Raw genomic sequence first — 26,696 nt, 5'->3', positions numbered from 1 at the left:
CAATCTCAAAAACCGCTAGACGTACAAAGTTGAAAATTAGCAGGGAGCTAGTGTACCCATAGTTAGTTTACATCTGCTATGCGAGAACTGCTTATGCGAGAGGGCCAAATTAAGGAGGTCTAAGGGTGGACGAAGTCGCGGGAGTCAGCTAGTTTAAGTTCTAAATTGATCGGATCGTTTGCAGAGGTGCTACCATCACAGTCCAAGACATCGTCGAGTGAGTGATGTGGTGAGAGCTGGTGGTGAGGTCCGGCGCTGGTCAGGTCCGGCCATGTTGCGCGGCCGGCGGCGGTCCTCGCGGCCGCCCATGGGAGGTGCGAGGCGAGAGGGACGGCGCGAGGGCGCGCGCGCGCGAGCGAGCGGGACGGCGGGAGGCGCGCCGCGGAGGGCGTGCGGCGGCTGCACGCACTCCTGTTCCGGTCGCGTCCACGGGCGGCCGGGGTCCGCGGCACCGCACTCACGGCACCGACCGCGGTGTTCTCACCCGCTCGCACGCCCCGCGAATCCCGCACGTGCGAGGGCACCGGCGAATCCCAAAAGCGCGCCAATTTCCCTAAAGTTCGAGTTTAGTTGGCGCGAAAAGTTTCTGTCACGTCGTTTGTAGTTCGAGTGGTGGACTCTGGTTAGCGATGGTTGTTCGGGAGCGCTGAGGCGGTGTCAGGGGCCTCATGAGCTATCCAATGATGGACGACTGGGAGCGCCACGTCACTCCGCTGCTCCAGGACATGGGCTGCCCGCCCGAGGAGGCCCAGGACGACTTCTTTAGCCAGCAAGATGTAAGTCTACCCATCTTCCCCTGACATGCAGCGACCAATAGCAGTACCTTCTGGCGTTACGAGCGACTGACAATCATCATGTGACATTATAATATTACGTATCTTCATACTGACTACACTTTTATACTCCAATTAGGATTACACACAATTATCTAAAATAGTCTACTTACTAAAGTTTTTCACAAAAAGAAACTAGGGATAATATAACTAAGTGCAATACTTACAACTTTCATGAAAGAAGCTTTCCATTAATTAGTACTTTTTTGCAACTACAGACAGCTTTACGCTGTACTTAACTAGGTACTTTACATCCACAAGGCAACTGAAAACCGCAAATTACGTTTCAAATGAACGTGAAGTTTCATCTAAACAAACTTAGGCACTTACATGTAATACAAAATTATAAATTTTGATGAACTAAAACAGCTCAAAAACTTTAACAGCTCAGTTATTAGGTGGTCGGACTGCAATTCTAGAGGTCCTAAGTTCGGTCTTCGCACGCTGTATTATTGACATAATACTTCTTTCTCATTTTGCTTAATTAGTGGGCAAAGGAGAATTGAATTTGATTTGGAAATTGCACCCGATAAAAGATAATTTAATTTCCTAAAAAGATAATTTTGCTAAAATAAAAAAAAAACCATAATTATGTTTAAAATCTGTTATCTCTAAGGCTTCGGCCGTGCCTAGATACTAACCTTCTAGCAAAGGCGTAAGTGGGTACTGCTTTTTGTGAACTTAGTACGGGTATACGATTTTAAAAAGGTTTCAATTAAATAAAATCCAATTAAATTTTAGGACAGACCATTAAAACATGCCATAAGTACTAAGTACTCGCAAATACGAGTATATAGGTTTAAAATTATATAGGATAAGATAGTTAAATATTTAATAAATTTTAGATTACTTTAGTTTTAGATAATGTAAATGGTAATAAATTAATGATGAATAAATTAACAAAACATTAACATTTAAAAAAAGGATAGGATGTTGAATGAGAGAAATATAGATATGTTATGGATCTTGATATATCTAAGTGATTCATGAAAGAAATTTACTTTGAACTGCATACAAGTCCAATGTAATAATATTTATTTTAATTCAATAAAGGGTCAAGCTATAATTGCTTGAGACAGTAATGTACAAACTAGACTTTACAAGTTCTAATAAACGAATTTCACTTAACTTCAGGTAGATGCATTTTTTTCAATATTATATAAACATGTGATTTTATTATGCTAAAAGTAATAACTTATGGTAAGACAATATTTTTTTTACTTGTAGGTAGATTATCAAAGTACTAATAAAGCCAAATGAAATCATCTATTTGAAGTAGACTTTGCTAGCACTTTTGTAAAGTCAAGCCTTTCAGTGAGTTAGACTCTGCTAAAGTGTTTTTTCAGATAGCATGGGTACTGTGCCAGTTGCCTTATGACGTTCATAATACGTCCGATTATCGTGAATCGCGGCAAACTTTGAGTGATACGCACTGTCACCGTTCCCATGCTATCTGAAAAACACTTAACAGGATGTTTAGAAAGCAATTTTGCTAAGGGTCCAAGATAACTTGAAAAATTGGTTTTCCTTGATGTATCAAAATCTGAGAATAGCTACAAGAATTATTTCTATCTGCAACGAATAAAAAGTATGTAAACGACTCATAGCAAAAATCAGAAAGATTAAATTTATGAACATCAAAGGAAAATCGGCTGATAAGATTAAACATACCAATGGTATAGATAATACAAAATCATGTAATATAACGATAGTGAAAAACGGTTTTGATTTAAAAAAAATGGGACAGGAAGTGGTTGTTTATCTGATTTCCTATTGGATTCCAAGTAGACGAACTTGTCTGTATTTTTCCACGTTAGACGATGCCAATGTTGCTGTGTCTGTATCACTAAAAATAGTACCATACTATATAGATCTTTTCGAATAAAAGTATTCCTTAAAAGACAGTAATGCATCGCCTTATCGTAATCACTTAACAATAAGTGAGCAATTTCAGTGGTACTCAATGTTGGCACAAATCTATTGCCTACCCTTAACATTTTTGGAAAATTCATTATTTTAATATTAATTTTAGCTTACCTTCCAAAAGATTTCTAGACATTATAAAGAGGCACGATATGATTTTTCATTTGTTTGCTTCGAATAGGCTCCGAAACACTGGAGCATTTAAAACAATCTTTCACCAATGGACAGCTGCATCATCAGCGTGCAACATTGGGTCTATTTATCCTTATATATTCCCACGGTAATAGAAAACTACGACTGTGTAACCGCGGAAGGTCTGGTAGCTCACAATACAGAATAATGCTATACGTTATCGAAGTCTTATTATGCATCTAAGCAAACATCTGTTGTACATCGGATGGATTTATGTTTATCTTAGCAATCAAAGATCTTTGTAGGTAATAAAATTTTATACATTTTTTTAGTACTTATCAAAGACAAACTGTCACTAGTGACGTCAGTTATGATGTCAAGTGAAACACTTTCCAATTTTTATGATGTCAAGTGAAACACTTTCCAATTCACAATTTCCTGTAGTTGCTGAATTTTTTTCAATACCATGTTTCATTATCGAATCCAAAACTCCATTTGGAAAGTTCAAATATCCATAGCACAAGCAAACACAGTAAGGCTGTTAAAATTGTGTTGTCATCGCAACTGGTTCAAAAGTTATTGGCAAGTTTCAACCCAAAACAAACTAACTCACAAGTAAAGTAAGTTGAGTGGAAGTTGGTTATCTAATCCTTATTTTGCCGCCTGCGGTGTCAACTGTGTAACTTTTCGAGATAATTATTATGGATTCAACGATAATTTTACGATGTCGGCCCGTTAACAGAATTGCCCCCATCTGACTGTATCGTAATGAATTTGTCTATATAAAATGTAAACGGATGATAAATAATAATATGCCAATATATCAATAGCCCACCAAACGTAACATATTTAATTATTACGTTTACAACTTACTCGTAAGTCATGTTTGAGCTTGACTGGTGTGTGTTTACAACCAATTTATGTCTAATTAATGACAGTTCTATGAGTTTATATTATTTTTCCCTAATTAACAGCCTATTTTTTAATAAATAACAGAAATCATAACAAGTTGAACTCGCTTTTTATATTACAAATTAGTATTACATACTATATTATTATGTAAAACAAAATAATTATGTTTCCATGTTAGTACTATATCGGTATAAAAATATATCAAGGCAAAAACATCATCAAAATAAATACAATATATTACTGAAATAAATTATTTTTGAACTTTTAAATTTAATAGCACAAATTAATATCCATATTAAGAAATATTTTTATTTATATCCTCGAATTTGTAATGAAAAAATACACTAAGCTAAAGTTATTTTAGTTAGTATTCAGACTAACTTATTAAGTTACTAAATATCCTCCATACATTATTATGAGCAACATTTTTTCATGTTTCTTAATTACATTGTACCTACATACATTAACATAAATAATTGATATAGGCAAAATTCAAATCAAGTCATATTTTTTCTGATCGTAAAAAAAAAATAAAACAATATTATGTACCTATTAATTTTTTATAATCACGGATATAAAAATAAAGCGTCAGCTTTAGTTTTATGATGTGCTTATAGTAGTAAATAAAATTTTAAGCAACAGAAAAAGGTACGTAAGAAAAGTCTATTTAAGCAATGTACAGCTCGTGCGGAATAACTTGACGCCTGGCTCGAATGATGTTTGTACTGTGTTTGTATGGATGTGTTTGGTACCCAGGTGTCAAGTAATGCGCACACGTTATACAGTCTAGCTCTATCGTTAAGTATTATTTTATTTATTATAATACTTAAAATAAGTATCTAGGTAGGTACTAAGTTGGTTCTCGATATTTATTTCGACCGGTACTTTCACCTATTCATGGCGTAGCAGAGAGAACTGCAAAGACCCGTATGGCAATTAATTAAAATGAAAGTGCTCACCGATTTTTCAATTTAGTATTGCTTACCTGAATTGCTAGCCATATTACATATATAGATTATTTTTCTACAATCGCTAACGCCTCGAAAATACGTCTCCTGAATGTTTATCTTTCGCTATCAAATCGTTAACAGTTGTAGCTTTTTTTTTCAAGAAATTTCAAGAGCATTCACACTGGGCAACCCTTTCATAATTCTGCTCTTAAAACCATGAGGAGCGGTCCATATAACATACCCATCGGTCCAACCACGAACGGTCTCTCTTCTTTCTTTCCTCCTTCAATCTTTTCTGTAGTTTTTTTGAATGAACTTTTTTTTTGCGAGAAGTCCATTTGGATGTAGTACCTACATACAGATAGGCACAAGCACGTTTGTGTTTTGTGTAGTTTTCACCAACGCGTTGTCTGTCTGTTGAGCCGTGATAGCCCAGTGGATATGACCTCTGCCTCCGATTCCGGAAGGTGTGGGTTCGAATCCGGTCTGGGGCCGGTCTCCAACTTTTCAGTTGTGTGCATTTTAAGAAATTAAATATCACGTGTCAAATGGTGAAGGAAAAACATCATGAGGAAACCTGCATACCAGAGAATTATCTTAATTCTCTGCGTGTGTGAAGTCTGCCAATCCGCATTGGGCTAGCGTGGTGGACTATTGGCCTAACCCCTCTCATTCTGAGAGGAGACTCGAGCTTAGCAGTGATCCAAATATGGATTGATAAATGAAATGAATGAATGAAATGCTGTCTGTCAAGTGTTTACTTTCAAACACTTGTCTGTACGCTTGATACTACATGGAAAGGTAAACGCTCTTCCTGGAATAGATTTACATATAAGTAATCCTGTGGGACTAAGGATCGCGAAATCCTGAGTCCTGGGCTAGTCAATGAAATGAGCTTTTATTTCTTCTGAACTGGACCAACGTGTTATGCTCTAATTATTAAATGATACTAAGTAACTTATATTTGTAATGTATTTACTATTAGGTACATTACTATCAAGTGATCGGTTTGTAGGTGGTGTCAATAAAAATTTAATCATAAACAGCATTTGCTATTTAGCACTCGCACCCAATTTAAACTATGATTTCGGTATTTATTGTGTCTCTGTGATTTTTCACAGAGAATGGCTAACTAAATTTTATTAATAGTTATTCATATCAACTCTCATTTAGGGAAATTAAAATTTTAATAAGAAAACAATTTTAGGTTAGAAAATTGCGTTTCCAATAGTTAGGAAGATATTCTCAGTGATGCCATATCTCGTGTGTGATATTTAGGTGTATGCAATCGTGTCCGAAGCGAGGGCCTGCCAATAAATCCAAGCCGTTACAAGTCCACCACAAGTGGCTACACTAACTCAGCCTTCAGCGCCTCTCGCTTGTTACCCTAGCGGCGTGGCACGACGCCCAGCGAACGGGGCAATTTTAGTTTGCTATCAGTCTCTTGTGCCATTTATGCCTTTGAATATTTATAATAAAAAAAATTAACCCATGTACCTTAAAATTTCTCTGAATTATTAGTTACTAGCGGACGCCCGCGACTTCGTCCGCATGGAAATCGATGTAAACTTTCAACCCATATTTCACCACTTTAGAGGTTGAATTTTAAAAATTCTTGAATCACATTATATTTCATATTTCTTTTATGATTTATGATCAAAATTTTAAAACTGTAACTCTTAAAATGAAGGACTTTCTATACAAACTTTCAACCCGTATTTCACCCCCTTCTATTTTTATTTCAGGGTCAAAAAGTACCCTATGTTTTGCTTCAAAATCCCATTTACTATTATACCAAAATTTATATTGATCAGTTCAGCCGTTTAGCTGTGAAAATGTAACAGACAGACAGACAGAGTTACTTTCGCATTTATAATATTAGTAGGGATTAGTTGCTTCTCGACTGGGATGGCTTATTTTTTAACAAAGTATGAAGACAAGGACGTTGACGTCATTTGTACAGTAAGGTATAGTTATTAGGATCAGATAGCTAAGTTTCTCTTAGGAGGTCCTTGGTTCGATCCCCGGCTGGGCAGATTGAGATTTTCTTAATTAGTCTAGGTCTGGCTGGTGGGCGGCTTCGGCCGTGGCTAGTTACCACCCTACCGGCAAAGACGTACCGCCAAGCGATTTAGCGTTCCGGTACGATGCCGTGTAGAAACCGATAGGAGTGTGGATTTTCATCCTCCTCCTAAAAAGTTAACCCGCTTTTATCTTAGACTGCATCAACCGTTACCATCAGGTAAGATTGTAGTCAAGAGCTAACTTGTAAAGAATAAAATAAAATAAAAAATTGGGCCTGAACTTTGTCTGTTTAAAAATTGTCTGTTTTCGCCAGAAAATTGGATTTCTAACATTTTATATAGGTATAATTTTTAATATTAAAGCTATTATCACGAGATTGTAAAACGCCTAAATTATAAACGTCCAAATTTTCAACATTAATGATGTCAGTTAATAAACAATAGATAACTAGACATATGAACATATTAACCAGTCGTTTCCAAATCGATGGAAGCATAGATAAAAGTTCAACCCCATGCGTGTATGTTTACAACAAATACGTTTGAAAATATACCTTATGTTGTATGGAACAAGGTGTAATACAATTCAGTCGCGTATAGAGTCTACATAATTATAGAACGTACAAACTAACATGTCATTAAGGCTGTAAATAACAGGTTCTGACATGACACTACTCTGCTTAGGCCTAATTTAAAAGAAATCGTTACTTTCCAAACGTATGGACGTACAAACAACGCTTCGAAGGATTTTAAATGTATGACACCATTAAGGTCTTCGCACATAAGACAAAGATGATATCATGAGCCAAAAATCTTTTGTCCATTTCTTTTGCTGCGTCATTCAATACACAATTTAAAGTGAGTGATTTCAAAAGAACGTGGAACGTAAACGAACGTCATCATTATCATTATCAGCCGATGGACGTCCGCTGCTGGACATAGGCCTCTTGATGACAAGTCTATGTACCTAACTTGTAAAACCTTTAAAGGCATCTTACTCTGTAGCGACATCATTAGAATCTTTTAGAATCAATAACTATTGATTATAAAAAGAACCGTATTGAGTTCAAAATTTTTCTCGATTGCAAGCATATAGTAATATTTCATCCCAACGTAAAAGGATTAGGTATCCGCACCAGGAAAGATGTCTCGCGGCTAAAACCTGAATTAAAATTGACAGCGCCTTACACAAATGACAATAAGATCGCCATTACCAAATGATTATGAGAGACATTATCGCCGCGTCTACGAGACTTGTTTCGTGGCGCGGAGTCTACATTAATCATAAAAAGCTTACTGATTATGAAAGAATTTAAAGTTTTCAAATCTAGAACAAAAACTCTTACAAATAACGAGACAAATGTAAAATAAGAAGTGAGTGAGCGAGTAACATGAAATTTTCTTCGGGAAATATGATTTTGAGAGGAAAATCGGCGGAAATAGCACCTATTGCACGTGATATTACAATATTTGGCACATTATATGCGCATAGTGAGAGTTTGATTTGAAAGATTTGTTCCAGTGATATGAACATAATAATATGAAATACTTATTTTCTCTCTGCAATTTTTTTTATTAAATATACCTATATCTTTTTAAATACTTATTTTTGTTTTTTTTTTTATAGGGTACCAACAGGATATGACAAATAAAATTGAGTTTTACAAAACATAGATTAGTCAAGTTGTTGTGTCATAGACCCACTTATAGGTTACCTCAACATGCGTAATTTAGTACTCGAATAGATACATTAAATGAATTAAAAGATTAATAAATAGGTTAATTAGACTAATTAGGGAAAAAACTGATTTAGACTTGCGTTTATAAATATATATAACTATAAATATAACTTATTTAAAAACAAATAGTCCCGTTCTCCTTTAATACGTAAAAAAACGAAGAAGTGTTTTGAGTGGGTATCATAAAAGTCGGGCTATATAGGTCACATAATGAAATACTTGGTAGAATCTTTACAAATAGTCAACTAAGGGCCTAGTGGCAGTTTGATACTGTTACTGTCACGTAACGTAAACGCGAATTTCTAAGGAATTGAAACAGCGCCATCTAGTGGCACTACTGCACAACTGTCTCAATTCCATATAAAATTTGCGAAAACGTCAACGTGATAGTACCAGTATGAAAATATTGAAAACTCCCACTAGGCACACTGACGTTTCAAAAGTGCTTGTAAACTGAGCCTTCTTAAAATAAATAAATCTCTTAATGATATTATAATAAAAGGGCTCTTGTCACCATAAATATTTCTGCGCTAATCAAGCCGTCAGGAATAAGTGACAAGAGACCTGATGGATTGATGCTGATTCCCTTAATGTGGGACGCTACATGCGTTGACACATTAGCACCGTGTCATATCAGGGAGACAGAATCAAGACCGGGAGCCGCAGCAGAAAAGGCTGAAACCGGTAAGTGGCTCAAGTATGCCTCTCTGACTGAGAGTTACATATTTGAACCTTTTGCCGTGGAGACCCTTGGGCCATGGAGTCGCAGTGCTAAAAAATATCACCGCTGGTAGTTGCTAGTTCCCCTGACAGAAGGGCTGGCTAATTAATTGCGCAAAACATGAGTTTGGCTGTCCAGCACGGAAATGCAGCCAGTATTATTGCCACCATTCCACGTGAACATGATTTGTATAGTTATATGGATATCTCAGCGTATGCTAGTCACAAACGGTCAATTATTCTCACGTTTCTGTAGCACCCACGACTATAATTGATCGTGTGTTGGTTACTGTGTACATTATTTGTAGATATACTATGCCGCGTGGGTACTGCCGTTTGCTTTTCAGAAACGTGAGAATAATTGACCGTCAATGGCAACCTTTAGGTTCATCATTGTATTATTTTGCAATAAAAAAAAAGTTTTGAATTTAAAATTTTTTTACTTATTTTGTCACTGCAATTATAGCGATTTCTTATAAACTTTCTACAGCTCAAGAGTTCTCGACTGAAATAGATGTCCTCGGATTAAATATGGTTATAACACGCTAGCTTTGAAAACAACGACGATAAAAAAAAATCAAAGAAAAGCTCATGTACAAACAATCATGACAGACTAAGTACCTACTGAAACCGCATAAGATATCAAATATTTCACATTGAATAGTTCCGATGTAACGTTTTTATATAGATTTATTAGTTGACGCTCGCAACTTTGTCCGCGTGGAAAGCGGTGTAAACTTTTAACCCCTATTTCACCCCCTTCTATTTACATTCTTGCATATTTTATATTATTTAATAAATAGTCCAATAAAATCATTTTACAAAACTAAAACTGAAAATATGAGCGTTTTATATTAAAAAAAATTTCAACACTTTTTTAATAATACTTTAGGTGAAGAATTTTAAAAAATCTTGAATAACAATGTTTTAGTATTTTTAGTAGTACAAATACCAATTTTTACAAATGTAACTTGAACTTTTTTAGTTTCACCTATCTAAGAATACTTGGGTAATTGAGACAAATCTAACGATATCCTAATTACGTAAATCCGTTCGTTCAGTGGTTTGAAAGATATGAGGTAATAAAGAATATTACATTTTACGTTCGTTTTCAAACATTTTCGCTTGAAACCGTACCACGATTTTTTTTTACTTTTTCAAATGAGACGAAACTATAGGTATGCACTCATGTACATACAGTTAAAACCAATGTGTATTCAATTTAATATTTCTCTGTAAATTCCGTATCAATTCCATTTCTGTTTATATATTTTTTTTATAGGATTTTTGTTTTTTTAATATGATGAGAAATATACTTAAACGTAGGTCACACTATAAGTTTTGCGTGTTGTTTGTGTTTATGGCTTTTCAAAATATTCTTTACATTTTAAACATAATTTCATGCGATCGAACCATTTTTTAAAACAGGTGGGCCACAGATCTGAAGGCATGTTATCTACGTGCTGATTTATCGCTATCACTGCCTCTTCCGGGTCGGTAAAGGTTTTTTTTTTATTTTTTTTATTCTTTACAAGTTGGCCCTTGACTACAATCTCACCTGACGGTAAGTGTTGATGCAATCTAAGATGGAAGCGGGCTAACTTGTTAGGAGGAGGATGAAAATCCACACCCCCTTCGGATTCTACACGGCATCGTACCGTAACGCTAAATAAACGTAGTAGACGCAAAACGGACGAAATAGTCTCAAATTCCGCGGAAACTAAAGCGGGGGATCGAACCACCACTTCTCGGTGATGAGTCCGATCCCCTTCCCGTTGAGCTATTGAAGCTTCTATATGTATATAGATATCTAATTAATCAACCCGTCGGTCCGTGATCCTCAGAGATTACAGTTGTAGCTTATACAAGTAGGTATATCAGTAGGTACGGAGCCGCCACACTGTACATCACATGCAAATTCCATTACGACTCTAGTTTCTACTAATATCACCGTTAAATGTACCTACTCGTAGCTATATGTACAGGCGGGTACATAACAAAGCTCCTTCGGCGTTTCCGCTCTAACTATTGATACAATAACATCTCATTAGGCAGCACTCATTAACTAGATGCCCTGGTGGTTAGCCTATATTACTTCGTATTTTGAAGTCCTGTGTTCGAGTTCTGTCGGGCTATAAACAAAGGCGTGCACATTTTCAACTAGAATCATCATTCATCATTAACAAACCATATTCGGTTCACTGTTGAGCACGAGTCTCCTCTTAGAAAGAGAGGGGTTAAGCCAATAGACCACCACGCTGGCCCAATGTGAATTGGCAGACTTCACACACCTAGAGAGTTAAGAAAATTCTCAGGTATATCGTTTGAGACCAGTGATATATTTTAATTACTGAAAAGTTCGAGGTGCATGCGCCGGCCCGGATCCGAACCTACGCCCTCCGAATCGAATGCAGAGATCATATCCGCTGGGTTATCACGTCTCTTGAGTAGGCTAGATTAGGCACAAACCGTACAAAATGAAAAAAATATTTTCCGAAATACAGGTGTGAAGTAAAAACGAAGGGTAAGCAGTGCATTTTTGCATTTATTGCACGTCACTGGTTATGAAGTACCTACTGAGTTTATCTTTTTTATAATACTGTTACAGAGTGTTTCCAACGGTAAAAGAAAATCACATCGTGAGAAACACTTGCATACCTGAGAATTTTATCGTTACTTTAGAAGAGACTCGTGCTCAACAATGAGCCGAATGTGGATTGTTAATGATGATTAATGACTGTTTTAGTACGGAATCCTAAAAAAAGTACACGTTAGATTACAATCACTTAAGAACAATTATGAAATAAACAAACAATTTCCCAGTAACTTTGCAATGCCGTCCCACCACGCTGATGATTATACATTACAACCGATTACAACTGCAAAACTGAATCTACATCCACCATCGCCTCCCTACATTTAATATCACCAAAGATATTTTAACATTATATGTGTCACAGATAGAAGAAAATCACTTTTTTTGACAACTTCCATAGCGCAGTGGTAGGTATGCGCGGCGGATATTTACCAGACAGAGGTCCGGGGTTTGAACCCCAGGCTGACCCGATTGAGCTTTTAATAATTGGTTCAGGTCTGGCTGGTGAAAGGCTTCAGCCATGGTTACTACCATAGCGGCAAAGACGTACCGCCAAGCGAAAAGATTTTCATCCTACCCCTTACAAATTAGCCCGCTTCCTTCTTAGATTGCATCATCACAACAGGTAAGAATGTTATCAAGGGCTAATGTTAGCCACTCATCATCTAATAAGTACACGTGCCTACAGCGCTAACGGCAGGGTATCCAGTAAAACTGCGCAGAGACTATTACTACTAAAAAGCTTTAAATTAGCATGAGCATATATATAATAAAAATGTGAACAAACTTGTAAAATAAAATCGTGAAAAATATTTTTTTATGGGTACCTCCCTTACATATGAAGTGGGGATCTGTAATAAAATAGCCCTTAGAAGAGCTTGAGCCATTCACTTGTAAATTCAATTGTTTTTTATACCTAACCCTTTATTTCCTATTTAACCCTCAAAGTCGTAGTATTTTGGAAATTAGAAAAAAAAAATACACAAAAATTGCCAACTTGTGCAAAAGTCCCCAATATCCGCTCTGCCAATATTACTAACTCCAAGTTTATGAGACTCACAAACTAAGTACTGCGATACACGCATGTTGTATACTGTGTTATCACAAAACACTTGTCAGACGTTTTTTCCGCCCGCGCCCGTGTGCAACGAGCCTTAAACTTCGCGTGATCCAAACGTACGTTGGTTAGTGCGTATGACCACCAATAGACGTTCTGACTTGGTTGGTACCGACCGCGTCCTTAGTTCATGTCCAATTTATTTTTGTCCTCAAAAGAATATTTGCCTTATTTTTTATAATATGACCAATATTCCCATTCCCCTCCAACTAGTCGGGAAATACTGTGTTAGGAGTGGGTACGACAGTAGACAAACGGGGCGGGAATCGAACCACCACCCCTCGGTGATGAGTCCAATCGCTCTTACCGTTGAGCTATTGAGGTTGATAGGACATGAGCAAGGGACGCGGTCGGAAGCATTAGACTGCTAGATTGAAAAAAAAAAACAATCTAGTAGAATGATAATGAGTATATAAGACCATTTAAAAAAAAGTGTTAAGTACAGATTCCGTAAAATCGTGCGGATGACTTTCTTTCGATTTTAACATAAGGAAATTCATAGCAGTTGGCCGCAAATAATTAGTAACACATGCAAAGGTGTTTAGATAACTTTCGTTATAAATTTCTCTTGAATTACGTTTTTTGATGTATCTTTTTTTGGGTTCTGTACCTCAAAAGGAATAAAACGGATCTCTCATATTATAATATCTATTTGTTATCCGTTTGTTTGCCTGACTGCCTGTCTGTCAAGATTCTTTATTTATTTATTAAATAAAATTTTTAAATGCATATATAACCGCACAAATCAATGATTATATAGTCTTATATATACAGGTACATTTAATTATTAAATCAGTCTGGTACGATGTAAAACTAACTGTATAGGTACCTACCCACTGTATAATTTAATATGACCAAGTCCCTGGATATTTATCCAATCTAGACGCCGCTCGCCAACAATATGTTCGTACCAAATTGGTTCGTCTATCAATACAGCTATACTCCTGAAAAAAAGATATATGGCTGGTAGCTGTCATATCGGAACAAATGGACATACGAGTTTTTGTTAGTAGTGAATGTTAACAAGCGAAACGTTCAACTTGGAGTCATTTTTTGAATATCCCAGTATTGCTCGCTCCTTTCAAAGTGAGGAGAGCATGCAAACACTCCAGGAATTACGTATCTGCCAATATACGGAGTTTTTAAATCTCGATAATTGTTTGTTTTATAAAAGATGCTTTTGATAAAATTCATTCGCAAACCAAATTTGGCTTCCTTTGATATTTAGGATGAAAATAAATAACCAGAATTCGTAGTAGATGCCAATACTGAAACTTAGACATTGAAGATTTAAAAAAGAACTTAGAGGCATTTAAAATGTGGTCATCTCTAGAAGATCTTTGATTGTAAAATAAAATAAAAAGAATACTTTTAGAAGTCAAAGACTCACTGTAAAAGTAGGTACTATTTACAAGTAATCCACTAAAAATATCTAAACAGGATTAAGCCACCTTCTGATGAATGGCTGATTAATTCTCAAGCTTTTTCACTTTGTCATCTGACATATAGTAAGAAAGTGACAAAACTTAGGGCTAAACTATACCACACTTGTCATAAGGAACCGACCCTGAGTAGGTATAATAAAATAAATTTCAAAAATTTTAATACTAAGTAAACTCTTCTCGATTCGTTAGAACAAAGATATTATGAGTAAAAAAGCCCAAGTTAAATATCTGCTTCAAGTTTAGTAGCAAACGGAATCTATAAATTTTTTTTCGGATTATAATCTTCAATTAAGTCCGTATGGTAGGTACTTACATCATGAACACAAGGCAAAACACACTCGATAGAAAAACGCATTACAATGTGCTAATCGTCAAGATAAGACTTCTTAAATTGTTGTCGACGAAAAAATGCAAGTCCAGATCAAGTAAACGAAGAATTCGAGCACAGCAGTGAGCCGAATACGGGTTGATAACGACGAAAATAACCTTAAAATCCTGACGTACCTACAATAAAAGTACACCGATTTTCTTAATATTTAACATTTAACAAAGTTTAACATTTAACATTGTTAAATTTAGTTAAAATTTATTTTGTAAGAGAGATACAGCTAGAGACTTAAACACTAAATAATGTAAAAAGTTCTTAAGTCATTTGCGATTTCCAAAAACAGCACGATATAGCCCCGCAAAACCGATGCCACGTTCCATGGCCATCTATATATGTGCAAGAAAGAAGGAATACAAGAAAAACGTCTCTTTTCTCGGACCAAGGCGCTCTTGGTACCCTCGTAACTCTAATTTTAAGTTTTCCACTGTAATTGTCACCATTAATTTGAATTAAATTATTACATAACTTCACCTTTCAAAAGTGCTTACTAAAGCCTAATTGAAATAAATGAATTTTGATTTTTTGTTTTTGCACTTATCCTAATAACTATACAAATCACGCCCAGATGGAATAATGGCATGAATATTGGCTGTATTTCCACGTTAAACAGCCAGACTGATCCATTGAACAAAACATGAGCTAGCCAATAAGTTACGAGCACTTAACTGCGTCGGAAAAAAAATGCACTGCGACTCAATGGTCCAAGGGTATCCACGGCAAGAGGAACAATTATGTAACTCTCGGTCAGAGAGGCATACCTAAGCCACTTAACGTATTCAGCTTACACTGTTACGTCTATCGGTCGGGATCCTTTTTCCTTGATGTGACTTGGAGCCAGTGTGCCAACGCAAGTAACTTCTCACATTAGGGCCTGCCTCTCATCATCATCATGTACACCGATGGACGTCCACAGCAGGACATAGGCCTTTTTTAGGGACTTCCAAACATCACGATCCTGAGCCACCTGCATCCAGCGAATCTCTGTGTATCGCTTGATGTCGTCAGTCCACCTGGTGGGGGTCGACCAACACTGCGCTTTCTTATGCGGGGTCGCCATTGCAGCACCTTGGGACCCCAACGTCCATCGCCTCTCCGAACTATGTGCCCCACCCATTGCCACTTCAGCTTCGTGACTCATTGCTTTCCCAAGAAACGAGCGCCATTCCATCACCTAAAGCTACTAAATATTATTTATGGTTTTCCAACAACGCACTTTTTTACAGGTCACCTGTTTAATTCATTTGGATGTTTTCCACGTGAAAATATTCTCGCATTTTGTATCTACTTCTCTTATTCGCATTATGTATGAGATAGCCAATAAGTTGAAATAGCTCATCGTTCTTCTATTACTTATTACTCGACTTGGGTACAAGAATTCATTAAATGTGTACTTACGAGTATTGAACGTATTGATTAAAGACACCCACATCGTTCATCGGCAAAAAAGTGTAGCGACAATGATGTCCATCTCTAGAAACTATAAAATACACGTTCCCAGAAACCATACGCCCGCTATGTGAAATTAACACGTAAGACTCATAACGCTTGTTGCGGGAAACTGCAAAAACACCATCGTCCGTTGACAGGACGAGTCCAGTTGTAAGGAGGCGCTCACATGGATGTGTGCCCGTGTTACTTAGCTTCAACGTCAATAAGACATGCAATGGACAAAATATGATGTTAGGGAACAGTTCAAATATTAAAAGGCATCAAATTATAAAATGTATTGAAAAGCTTTTGGTATTACATAATAGAACCAAATGTAAATTTACATTATGTGCATTTCCATACCTTAAGTCAATTGCTAAAGAAAATAAGCATATCCATAACTTGAATCTTATGTTATACAACTTGACATACCATCACAGCGATGCATTTTTTTATTTTGACATGAATAAGTTTATCTCATCTTATTCATTGACTAAAGATAATTTATATCTGCCAAAAAAATGTAAGCAGCATGTTGCCTCTCTGTTGGCTTACAACTTAAACGAGTCAGTTACAAGTGTTGTAACACAGTCTATTGACATTAATATGACATGTAATAATAGTAGTTATGTTTCTATTGACCAGAGTACGAATGATAGTACTGTCTCAATTGTTAATTGTAATTTAACCGATCCAGTTACAAGTATTGTAACACAGTCTTTTGACATTTTTACAACCTGTACTAATAGTACAAATATTTCTATACCTGACCGCAGTACCAATCCTGGTACTGTTACAATTGAAAATTTTTTAAACTAGAAGATACGACAACGGAGATGCACTGTAACATTAACCTTGTACACCAAAACATACAGAGCATCAACGGCAAGGAGTTAGAAGTTGAACTATTTGTAGAAAAATTCAATATACACATATTATGTATTACGGAGCATTGGCTCACTAACTCACAGCTGTCAGTTCTTAATATTAATAATTATTCATTGTCAAGTGTGTTCTTCAGAAGGGCTGGTCATGGTGGCTCCTTAATTTTCTTACATAATAACTTAAAATGTAAAGATAGAAAAGATATAGTTCGTCTTTCTGTGGAATGCATTGTTGAACTTTCTTGTGTGGAGTTGGAACAAATTATTATAGTATGCGTGTACAGACCCCCTCCTGCTGACTTTGATCAATTTGAAGAGGTAATGGAAGATGTAATGAGGCGATTGTGCACATCTTCCAAACAAATACTGATTTGCGGCGATTTTAATGTTGATATTCTAACAGAAAACTCAAAATCTGTTAGATTTCTTAACTTATTTAAATGTTTTGATTTGATGCATGCTTTTAACGAACCTACTAGGATAACCGCAACTTCAGGTACCTGTCTGGATAATATATTTTATAATTGTGTGCTTGAGAGAAAGAAGATAATAAATAAATTAAGCTCTGATCATAGTGGTCAAATAATTACTATCTTAAATAATAAAACCAATAGCAATCAATGGGTAAAGTGTAGGCCAATAACTGAAAGTAAATTAAAGCGATTCAAAAACACAATTATTTCTAAAATTCCAAGTCTTGCATTTGAAAATAATCATCCAGACAAGCTCTTTGGTACACTTTTCAAGACAATAGACAGAGAGTTTAGTAAAATTTTTAACTTTAAACGCATTAATGCTAGCCAAAAATTAAAGTTTAGCGAATGGGCTACTGTAGGCATTTACAAAAGTAGAGACAAACTGTACGAGTTGTACGAGGAAAAACAATATACTCTAACGCGAACTTATTTAGATTATGTCAAAAGTTACTCAAAAATTTTCAAACGTGTTTGTATTCTTGCGAAATCGTTACACATCAAACAGAAAATAATTGAGTCTGAGAACAAGATACAAACCACCTGGAATATAATTAATAGAGAATCAGGAAAAATCAAACCGCGGGATATCAGTTTTGAATTAATTGTCAATGACAAAAAGGTAAACACTGATATCGAGGTTGTTAATGCCTTTGAAGATTTTTTCCAGAATGTTCCTATCTTGTTAACTGATTCACTAGATTCGTCTGCTACGGAAGCCCAGAGACTATTAAGAGGCAATGTTAAAGAGTGCAACGTTCTTTTTGAATTTCACCACATAACTGTATCAGACATTAAAAAACCTTTCAATTTGTTAAAATTAAAAAGAACCGGAGATCTGTGGGGCATGTCAGTGAAAGTAATATCTAATATAATTGATGTAATTGCTCCCCACTTAGCCATTATTTTTAATGAATGTGTGGACTTAGGTATTTTTCCGAACCTAATGAAGCATGGCAAATTGATACCACTTTTTAAATCAGGAGACAAATCAGATCTTAATAATTATAGACCGATTACAATATTGCCAACACTTAGCAAGGTCTTTGAAAAAATCATATTAAATCAACTTTTATGTCATTTTAATTTAAATAACTTGTTTCATCCTGAACAGTATGGTTTTACAAAAGGTCGCAATACAACTGATGCAGGGGCTAAACTTTTAAAACATATTTATGAAGCATGGGAAGGTTCTAAGAATGCTATTGGTGTGTTCTGTGATCTGTCCAAGGCGTTCGATTGTGTTGACCATAACACCCTTCTACTCAAGTTAAGCCACTATGGCATCAAAAGTGTTGCACTCGATCTCATTGCCTCTTATCTCAGTGATAGAACGCAGAAGGTATGCATAAATGATATAAAGTCGCACGGTTCCACTACCATAATGGGCGTCCCACAGGGTTCAATTCTGGGTCCTTTTCTATTTTTAGTGTACATAAACGATTTACCATACCATGTCAGCGGCATATGTGAGATTGTACTGTTTGCTGATGACACATCCTTAATTTTTAAGTCCGACAGAAATAAAGATAACTCTGACGACGTAAACCGTGCCATATCGCATGTGTCGCATTGGTTCACTGCAAATAATCTACTTTTGAATGCCAAGAAAACTAAATGTATTGAGTTTTCATTGCCAAATGTTAAAAAATTAGATAAGTCTATAATGATCGATGGTAAAACACTGGAAATGGAGAGTTCCACAGTTTTCCTGGGAGTGACCTTGGATTGTAAACTTCAGTGGGGTGCTCATATAGAAAAACTGTCTGGTAAACTTAGCTCAGCGGCATTTGCCGTGAGAAAAATAAGACAGTTTACTGATGTTGATACAGCTAGGCTTGTTTATTTTGCGTACTTTCACAGCGTAATGTCTTTCGGTATTTTATTGTGGGGCAAGGCTGCCGATATACAATCTATATTTGTTCTTCAAAAAAGAGCAATTCGAGCAATATATCAATTAAAATCACGCGAGTCCCTTCGTCAAAAGTTTAAAGAAATAGGTATACTAACAGTAGCCTGTCAATATATATATAACAGTATAATATATGTAAGACAAAATATTAATTTGTACAAACGAAAAGGAGATTTAAACCCACGTCTTACTAGACACGGGCATAAGTTAGTTATTTCTGCATATCGTCTCCAAAGAGTAAAAAAATCTTTTGTAGGTTTGGGTGTACTCTTCTATAATAAGATCCCCAAGACTGTGATGGACCTGCCAATGCATAGCTTTAAGCAATGTGTTAAAAAACATCTACTTAGTCGAGGGTACTACAACATTGATGAGTTCCTTAATGATAAAGATGCTTGGAGGTCGTTGGATCAGCTTCCACCTTCACACAGAAAGTAAAACTATAAAAAATGTAAACAGTAATTGTTATTAATTGTAAATTATAATACTGTATGACTTTTTCAAAAGAGCAACTGTTGAGTTTCTTGCCGGTGTCTTCTCAGCAGAACCTGCCTTCCGAACCGGTGGTGGAGTCTTTACAAATAGTCAACTGACGTGTCAAAAGTGCTTGTAAACTGAGCCTACTTGAAATAAATGATTTTTGATTTTGATTTTGAATATTATATGTAATTAAAAAAGCCTTCATTGCTGTTTTGGTTTTAATATCCATAATGATATCCTATAGTATAGGATATCATTATGGATATTAAAACCGTATAGGACCTATACCGTATCTCAACGATATTTTGTTCTCTAGTATAAAATATCGTTGAGAGACAGACCGAGTGTACAAATGTACATAGTTGTCTTAATTTCATTCAGTCGCTTAAATTGAAAGTTATTTAAACACATAATACCTAAATAGGTATTATCTTCAATGTCGAGTTCTGTGTTAAAGAAAGTGTAGGAAGTGTAAAAACTATATATACATGAATATATAATGTAAGTCGCTCAGTGGAGTCGCTAAATTCGTTGTAATATATCATCATCATTATCAACCCATATTCGGCTCAATGCTGAGCTCGAGTCTCCTTTCAGGATGCGAGGGGTTAGGCCACCACGTTGGCCTAATGCGGATTAGCAGACTTCACACACGTATTATGCCCTATTAATAAACCGACATGACCACCTCTTATTACAGGGCTGCGCCATAATTCTTAAAATGTGCTGTTCTGCGTCCGTTATCGTCTTAAAATTGATACTCTTCAAATCAAAACTAAATTATATTGCTCGGAAACAGCTTCGAAAGGTATACAAAACTTAGTTTATTATCAAACAGTGTTATTGTAAGACAACCTATTTACATATTGCGTTAGTTTCTTCGTCGTATATTGGTTAAGGTACCTCATGTTCAACTATGCTGGGCAAGGTTTTATATAGACACAGCTTATAACACAGTAAGTGGTCATTATCCCGGCGTTTAACTGAAGTTAATGGAATTGCCAGTGATGGTATGTGATGGAATCGCCGAGTGTCGTGTGTCGTGTGACTGATCAACTTATAGGGGCGTCTTCCAATTAGAAGATTCTGACATATGATTATCCGTAATACACATATCTGTCATACACATGTCTTTCATTGTATCAGAAGGGTTTATCGTAGACAGAGAAAATAATAGACGAATAGGTAGTATCCGTCGCATTCCCTCAATAAACGAGACACTGGAGTTTCCGTAATGCATGCCGTTTTTTTAGACTTCAAAACGGCTCAAATAAGTTTGACATTCGTTCAGTAATGGATTATTATAAACATTGTTTAAGCACACGTTTGTTTGTTTCTCTAAATTCGGGGTCCATAATGAATAGGGATTGATTATGAAGATAATAACAATTTTCTGTGGAAGTTCCAATAGTAAGGGATAGAAAACTTTCATTTTGCCACAAGACGTCGTCGTCATCTTGATTCAAAAGTGAATTAATGTCTACATACAAATAAATGCATACAGTTGATAACCTTTACTTTCCAAAACCACCACGCTCTATATTGTCTACCACACTTACTTGTAGGTCTGACAAAGTTTCTGCCTTCCTAAAATAATGTTTTTCTATGACTGCAATCCAAACTGCAGGCTAATTCACTAACTTTGACGTATGTTAGTTGACATATACGAAATTTAGCTTACTTGTAAGAGGTACAAGTTTATTCTACCCATACCTCTGTCGATTTAGACGTACGTCTTTGCGCTCAAAGTGGAAACTAGCCACGGCCGAAGCCTACCACCAGACCAGACCTGAGCCGATTTAGAAAATATTATCCGTGCTAGGATCCCCAGGAACTCTTTGTTGTGAACCATAGCACTATCAGCTGTGCCAGAGATGTGTATGTCTGACAATTACATGCTCTCGGTCTGTTTTGCAATATGACAGCTGATCTAATAATGGATGTAACCGTAACAGACGATCGTATCACAGGATGTCGGCATGCGCACAATCCCCCGGACGTCGGTAATCTCCGACGGACGCAAAAAGTGCGATATTCATGGACGATCTGCACGCGCGCACTTGCAATTATAATTTTTTTTTTTCCTAAAAACCGATTGCCGACTTGCTTAAATCAGTGGGTATATGTGAGTCAAAAAATATACGTTTTAGTTTTGGCTTTAGATTTAGTAGACACTATTTTACATCTCACTGCTGAGCTCGAGTCTCCTCTCAGAATGAGAGGGGTTAGGCCGATAGTCCACCACACCCTAAGCTATATTCATCACTAGCTGACGCCGCGCGGTTTTACCCGCGTGGTTCCCGTTCCCGTAGGAAAACGGGGATAATATATAGTCTATAGACTTCCTCGTTAAATGGGCTATCTATAACTGAAAGAATTTTTCAAATCGGAGCAGTAGTTCCTGAGATTATCGCGTTCAAACAAACAAACTCTTCAGCTTTATAATATTAGTATAGAATCGGAGGCAGAGGTCATATCCATCAAGAGGGCTATCACGGCTTTTTAGGCTATATTATCGCATCACCGTATTCCCACGGGACCGGGAACTACGTGGGTGAAACCGGGGGGCATCTGTAGTATTGGTTATAGTAACTATAGGAAATAGTAATAATAGTAGTAATAGTATACGCTCGCGAATTAATTTAAGTTGAGTTATTATTTTTTGAATAAATCATTCCTTACAAGGCAAAAATGTAAAGAGAACCTGTTTGAAAATTTATATTAGTCATTCAGTCAGCTATCTTTTTATACCTACACATATAAATTATCAAAATTTTAATTTGAATTAATTACATTCAGTCTACTGTGTACAACCTAAAATGCCTATCTTCTGTTGCAGCTGTATGAATTTTGTCATAGAAAGTTTTTTTAGTGTTTTAGTTAAATATTTATTGTTTTAGTTAAATTCATTGGCGTGTTGTTGATCAACATCATTACATCATATTCCGCTCACTTCAGAGCACGAGTCTCATCTCAAAATGAGAGGGGTTGGGCTAGTTCACGAAGCTGACCCCATGCGGATTGTCAGACTTCACTCACGTAGAGAATTAAGAAAATCCTGAGATATGCTGTGAAGGTTTCATCACGATGTTGTTCTTTCACCGTTTGAGGCTCGTGACATTTTACTCTTAAAAAGCACTTAACGGAAAAGTTGAAAGTGCATGGATTAGAACCTGCGACCTCCGAAAGGAAGACATACCCAATGGGCTATCACGAATATCCATTTATAGAGTTATTAATATATTTTGTAAATGAAATCGAAAATTTAGGTGTTAGTTACTCTGTTACAGGCGCCGAGTTTTCCTTATGTAGGTACGTGGCACGGCGATTCTCTTTCTATGGTCGCAAACGCTTCGAAACTTATTAAATGTATGTGAATGACATTTGTTATCGACAGGTCACGTGATTAAGTATCGTTATCGATCAGAACAGTCATTTCAATACATTTTTTGAATTTTCGAGGCGTTAGATATTGCAGTTCATACTAAAGATATTACAAACGACCACGCTGGGCATGCGGGTTGATCATTCGCAGGGCTGGATTTTTCCGCGCCAGTGTCTCTGCTGCCCGACACCAGCCTGTGCCATTTACAAAATCCAGCCAGTTTTGAATGATTATACCGCCATAAGTCGGTCGGTCTGCTATAGCGAGTCGCAAAGCTGAAGTGACAATGGGCAGGCCACATAGTTCGAAGAGCCGATGGACGTTGGGGTCCCAAGGTACTGAAATGGCGACCGGAAAACGCAAGAAAGTGTTGGTCGACCCTCCACTAAGTGGACCGAAGAAATCAAGTGGGTTGCAGGAAGCCGCTGGATGCTGGCGGCTCGAGACCGTTTTGTTTGGAAGTCAAGTCAGTTAATGATGATGATGATTATGAGCGATTGTAGAAAGAGAATCGGCCTACCACATGGGTACAGGCTCTGGTTCCATCAACTATTAACTAAAAAAAACAATTCCCAGTTAGACGCGGTGCCAGCTCGGTGACGTAGCGGGGTCGCGTCTTAGACATGCGCATACGCAATTAGATACATAGTGTAGTATAATTAAGAGTGCATAATGATACACGCTTTTTCAAACGGCCAGACGAAAAGCTAAAGTGTTTTTAAGTGCAGTTACCGCATTTTTCCATTACCTCTAATGCCGTGTCGGTGTGAAAGTCGTGTGAAGCGGCTCAGGTGCGCCGCGGACACACGTGTCTTCGTAACCGTTTCGCCCGCATTTCATCCAAGGACCGGTAATTTTAATGTTATTCTATACCAAAGTCAGGGCTGTCAAGGACCAAGTAAGCGACATGTTCCTTGTGATTAAAAATTATCGGAGACTCTTCCGTTTGAAATCTATTTATTTATGCTAAATTGCTTTGCGGCGACATTCCGAAAACATCGTTAAAAATCAAATCTTATGAGTCTCTAATTTTGAGATCTGACATGATTCCTTGAGCTTTCACGAAGTTTTATTCTTGAGAATACACACAATTGGGTATCTGGATCCTTAAGACTCGTTACCTATTGTAGTGTAGATAGTATTTTATTACTTCAAAATGTATTTTACACAATAACTAATTGTCCTTTCATATTAATTAAATCCCACCGCCGTCACCATGATGAACAGTGAAAGTGGGGGGAATATGTCTGCAAATAATCGACCGAATGTCTGGAGGGGGGTCTCAAATAAAAGCGAATATTGATGACTTGTCGAGAGTGTAATTAATAATTCCATGACCTTCGGGAGCTTTTCAAATTTTTTATATTTTATTTTACTTTAGTGTTACGAGTAAAATGAAACTTTGTAAAAAGAAAATACTGATGAAATGGTTGCATTTTTCAAAAGAAAATCTTCATTTCTATAAAATAAAATACTTAATAATCTTCATAGACCAGAATATGCTTACCCTAGAACGAGGGAACGACGCATGACGTCATCTTTTTTCGAGTGTGCAGACGGCTTCATCGAATTATAAGACGTTGTCACGTCAAAAAACAAAGCTTATTATATATGTCGCCGTGGAAGCTTGGCTCACTGAAAGATCTATAACCTCAAACCTAATAATTATCATGTTTACTCTTTAGTTATTTCGAATCGACCTATTATCTAGTAATCTAATCATTTTGCAATCAAAATACTGTTTCGTTTTGATTTAATTAATAATTAGTCTCTCAAGCAATGATGACAGGTGACAGCAGTAGAAAAGAAACTCTTTAGGTTCTGTGTTGAGATTTTGCTATCCGTACAAATAACTCACTCGCCGACATATTATTTCATATTTTGGCAGCCCTAGTCAAATTGCAGCTGTGCTACACTTCAATGAATTTACGCTAAGAATAAACTTGCGCATCAAAATGCGTACTGAATTTTTAATTTAATATAGGAAAAGGTCAAATTACCAACGATTACATCAATACCGGTGTGTAAATTAAAAATAAAAACACACACACACAACCACGCTCCACCGCCTGTAAATAATTTTAATTTATTGTTACAAATGACTACCAAGTGGGTATGAAAGAAGTGTAAAACGCTTTAATGTTGAATTAATAACACCTGTATGGCTGTTATTGCAAATTAATTAATTAGTTATGATTGATTGATTGGTTAAAGGATTAGATGTAACAAATAGTTGTAACAATTAATGCTCTGTATCTTAGAGCAATCAGCTCTAGTTAAGTTTCTGTACAAAATGTTTGTGACGTTTTTTTTTAAATTTCTGTTTATTTAATTACAATAGGCTTCAAACCATCACGCGAGCTTAGTTCTTAGGGTTTTTTTGGCAAGCGTAAAACCATTGCTTGGTTCAAGGATAAAGATGATTGGCGGCTTATTGTTCATCATTAGCAACCCATTATCGTCTCTCTGTTGAGTACGAGTCTCTTCTCATAATGAGGGAGGTTAGACCTGAATTCAACCACGCTGGCCTAATGCGGATTGGCAGACTTCACACACGTAGAGAATTAAAAAAATTGTATGCAGGTTTCCACACGATCTTTTTCCTTCACCGTTTGAGACACGTGATATTTAAGTTCTTAAAATGCACAACCGAAAAGTTGGAGGTGCATGCCCCGGACAGAATTTGAACCTACACTCTCCAAATCGAAGGCAGAGGTCATATCCACTAGTCTATCACGGCTATCGGCTTTATGTTCAATCAAGCTGCAATTTAAAAAAAAAAATTAAGTTAGCTCTTGAATGCGCTTTCACTGAATTTTACTAACGACAGATTGCCATCAAAGAATACTTTTCGTTGAATGAAAAAGAGAGACACGAATATCTTAGCATTCCATGGATTCACCGTGCGGGTGCCGGGTCTACGCGTGGTAGAGAGAAAAACACCGAGCAAAGTCCAGGACTTGTGACTACTGGATGTAGGGTTAAGGAATTCCTTGACGATCGATCAACACTCCCCTTCTCTGTTCGTGTTTTTCTCCTTACCCATCCAAATTTGGTAAGATCCTATTAAAGCAGCTTTGGATACTCGTTCTAATATAGAGCTAGCTGCACTTCTAGAGAGGCCAAGGTCTTTAAGCAAGTTATAGAGAGATGGTAATCCTCTCGCACCTATAACAGACTAACTACATAGCCATTTTTAGTTAGTTCATTTGTTAGGTCATAATATTTATTCACTTTCAAACTTAAAATAAAAATAAAAAACCCGAAAAATAAAATTCAATTTCAGACAATAATTAGGTGGGTAACTCGTAACTTATCTGCAATATTAAAATATTCACGATGTGCGTTAATAAAT

General features: G+C 36.5%; 1 protein-coding gene across 1 annotated transcript in view; it reads left to right on the top strand.

Moving 5' to 3' along the window:
- The first annotated feature begins 422 nt into the window (after nucleotides 1-422).
- The window catches only part of LOC112045732 (homeobox protein araucan), a 180,508-nt gene continuing 154,234 nt past the window's right edge, over nucleotides 423-26,696 (top strand). The window contains exon 1 of the mRNA XM_024082034.2: nucleotides 423-776. Within this exon, the coding sequence (XP_023937802.1) occupies nucleotides 669-776 (108 nt within the window). The 5' untranslated portion in view covers nucleotides 423-668. The remainder of the gene's footprint in view (nucleotides 777-26,696) is intronic.

Source organism: Bicyclus anynana, chromosome Z (assembly GCF_947172395.1).
Source record: "Bicyclus anynana chromosome Z, ilBicAnyn1.1, whole genome shotgun sequence".
Taxonomy (NCBI): domain Eukaryota; kingdom Metazoa; phylum Arthropoda; class Insecta; order Lepidoptera; family Nymphalidae; genus Bicyclus; species Bicyclus anynana.
Note: the sequence above shows the minus strand (reverse complement) of the source record. Positions and strands in the feature narration are given on the sequence as shown.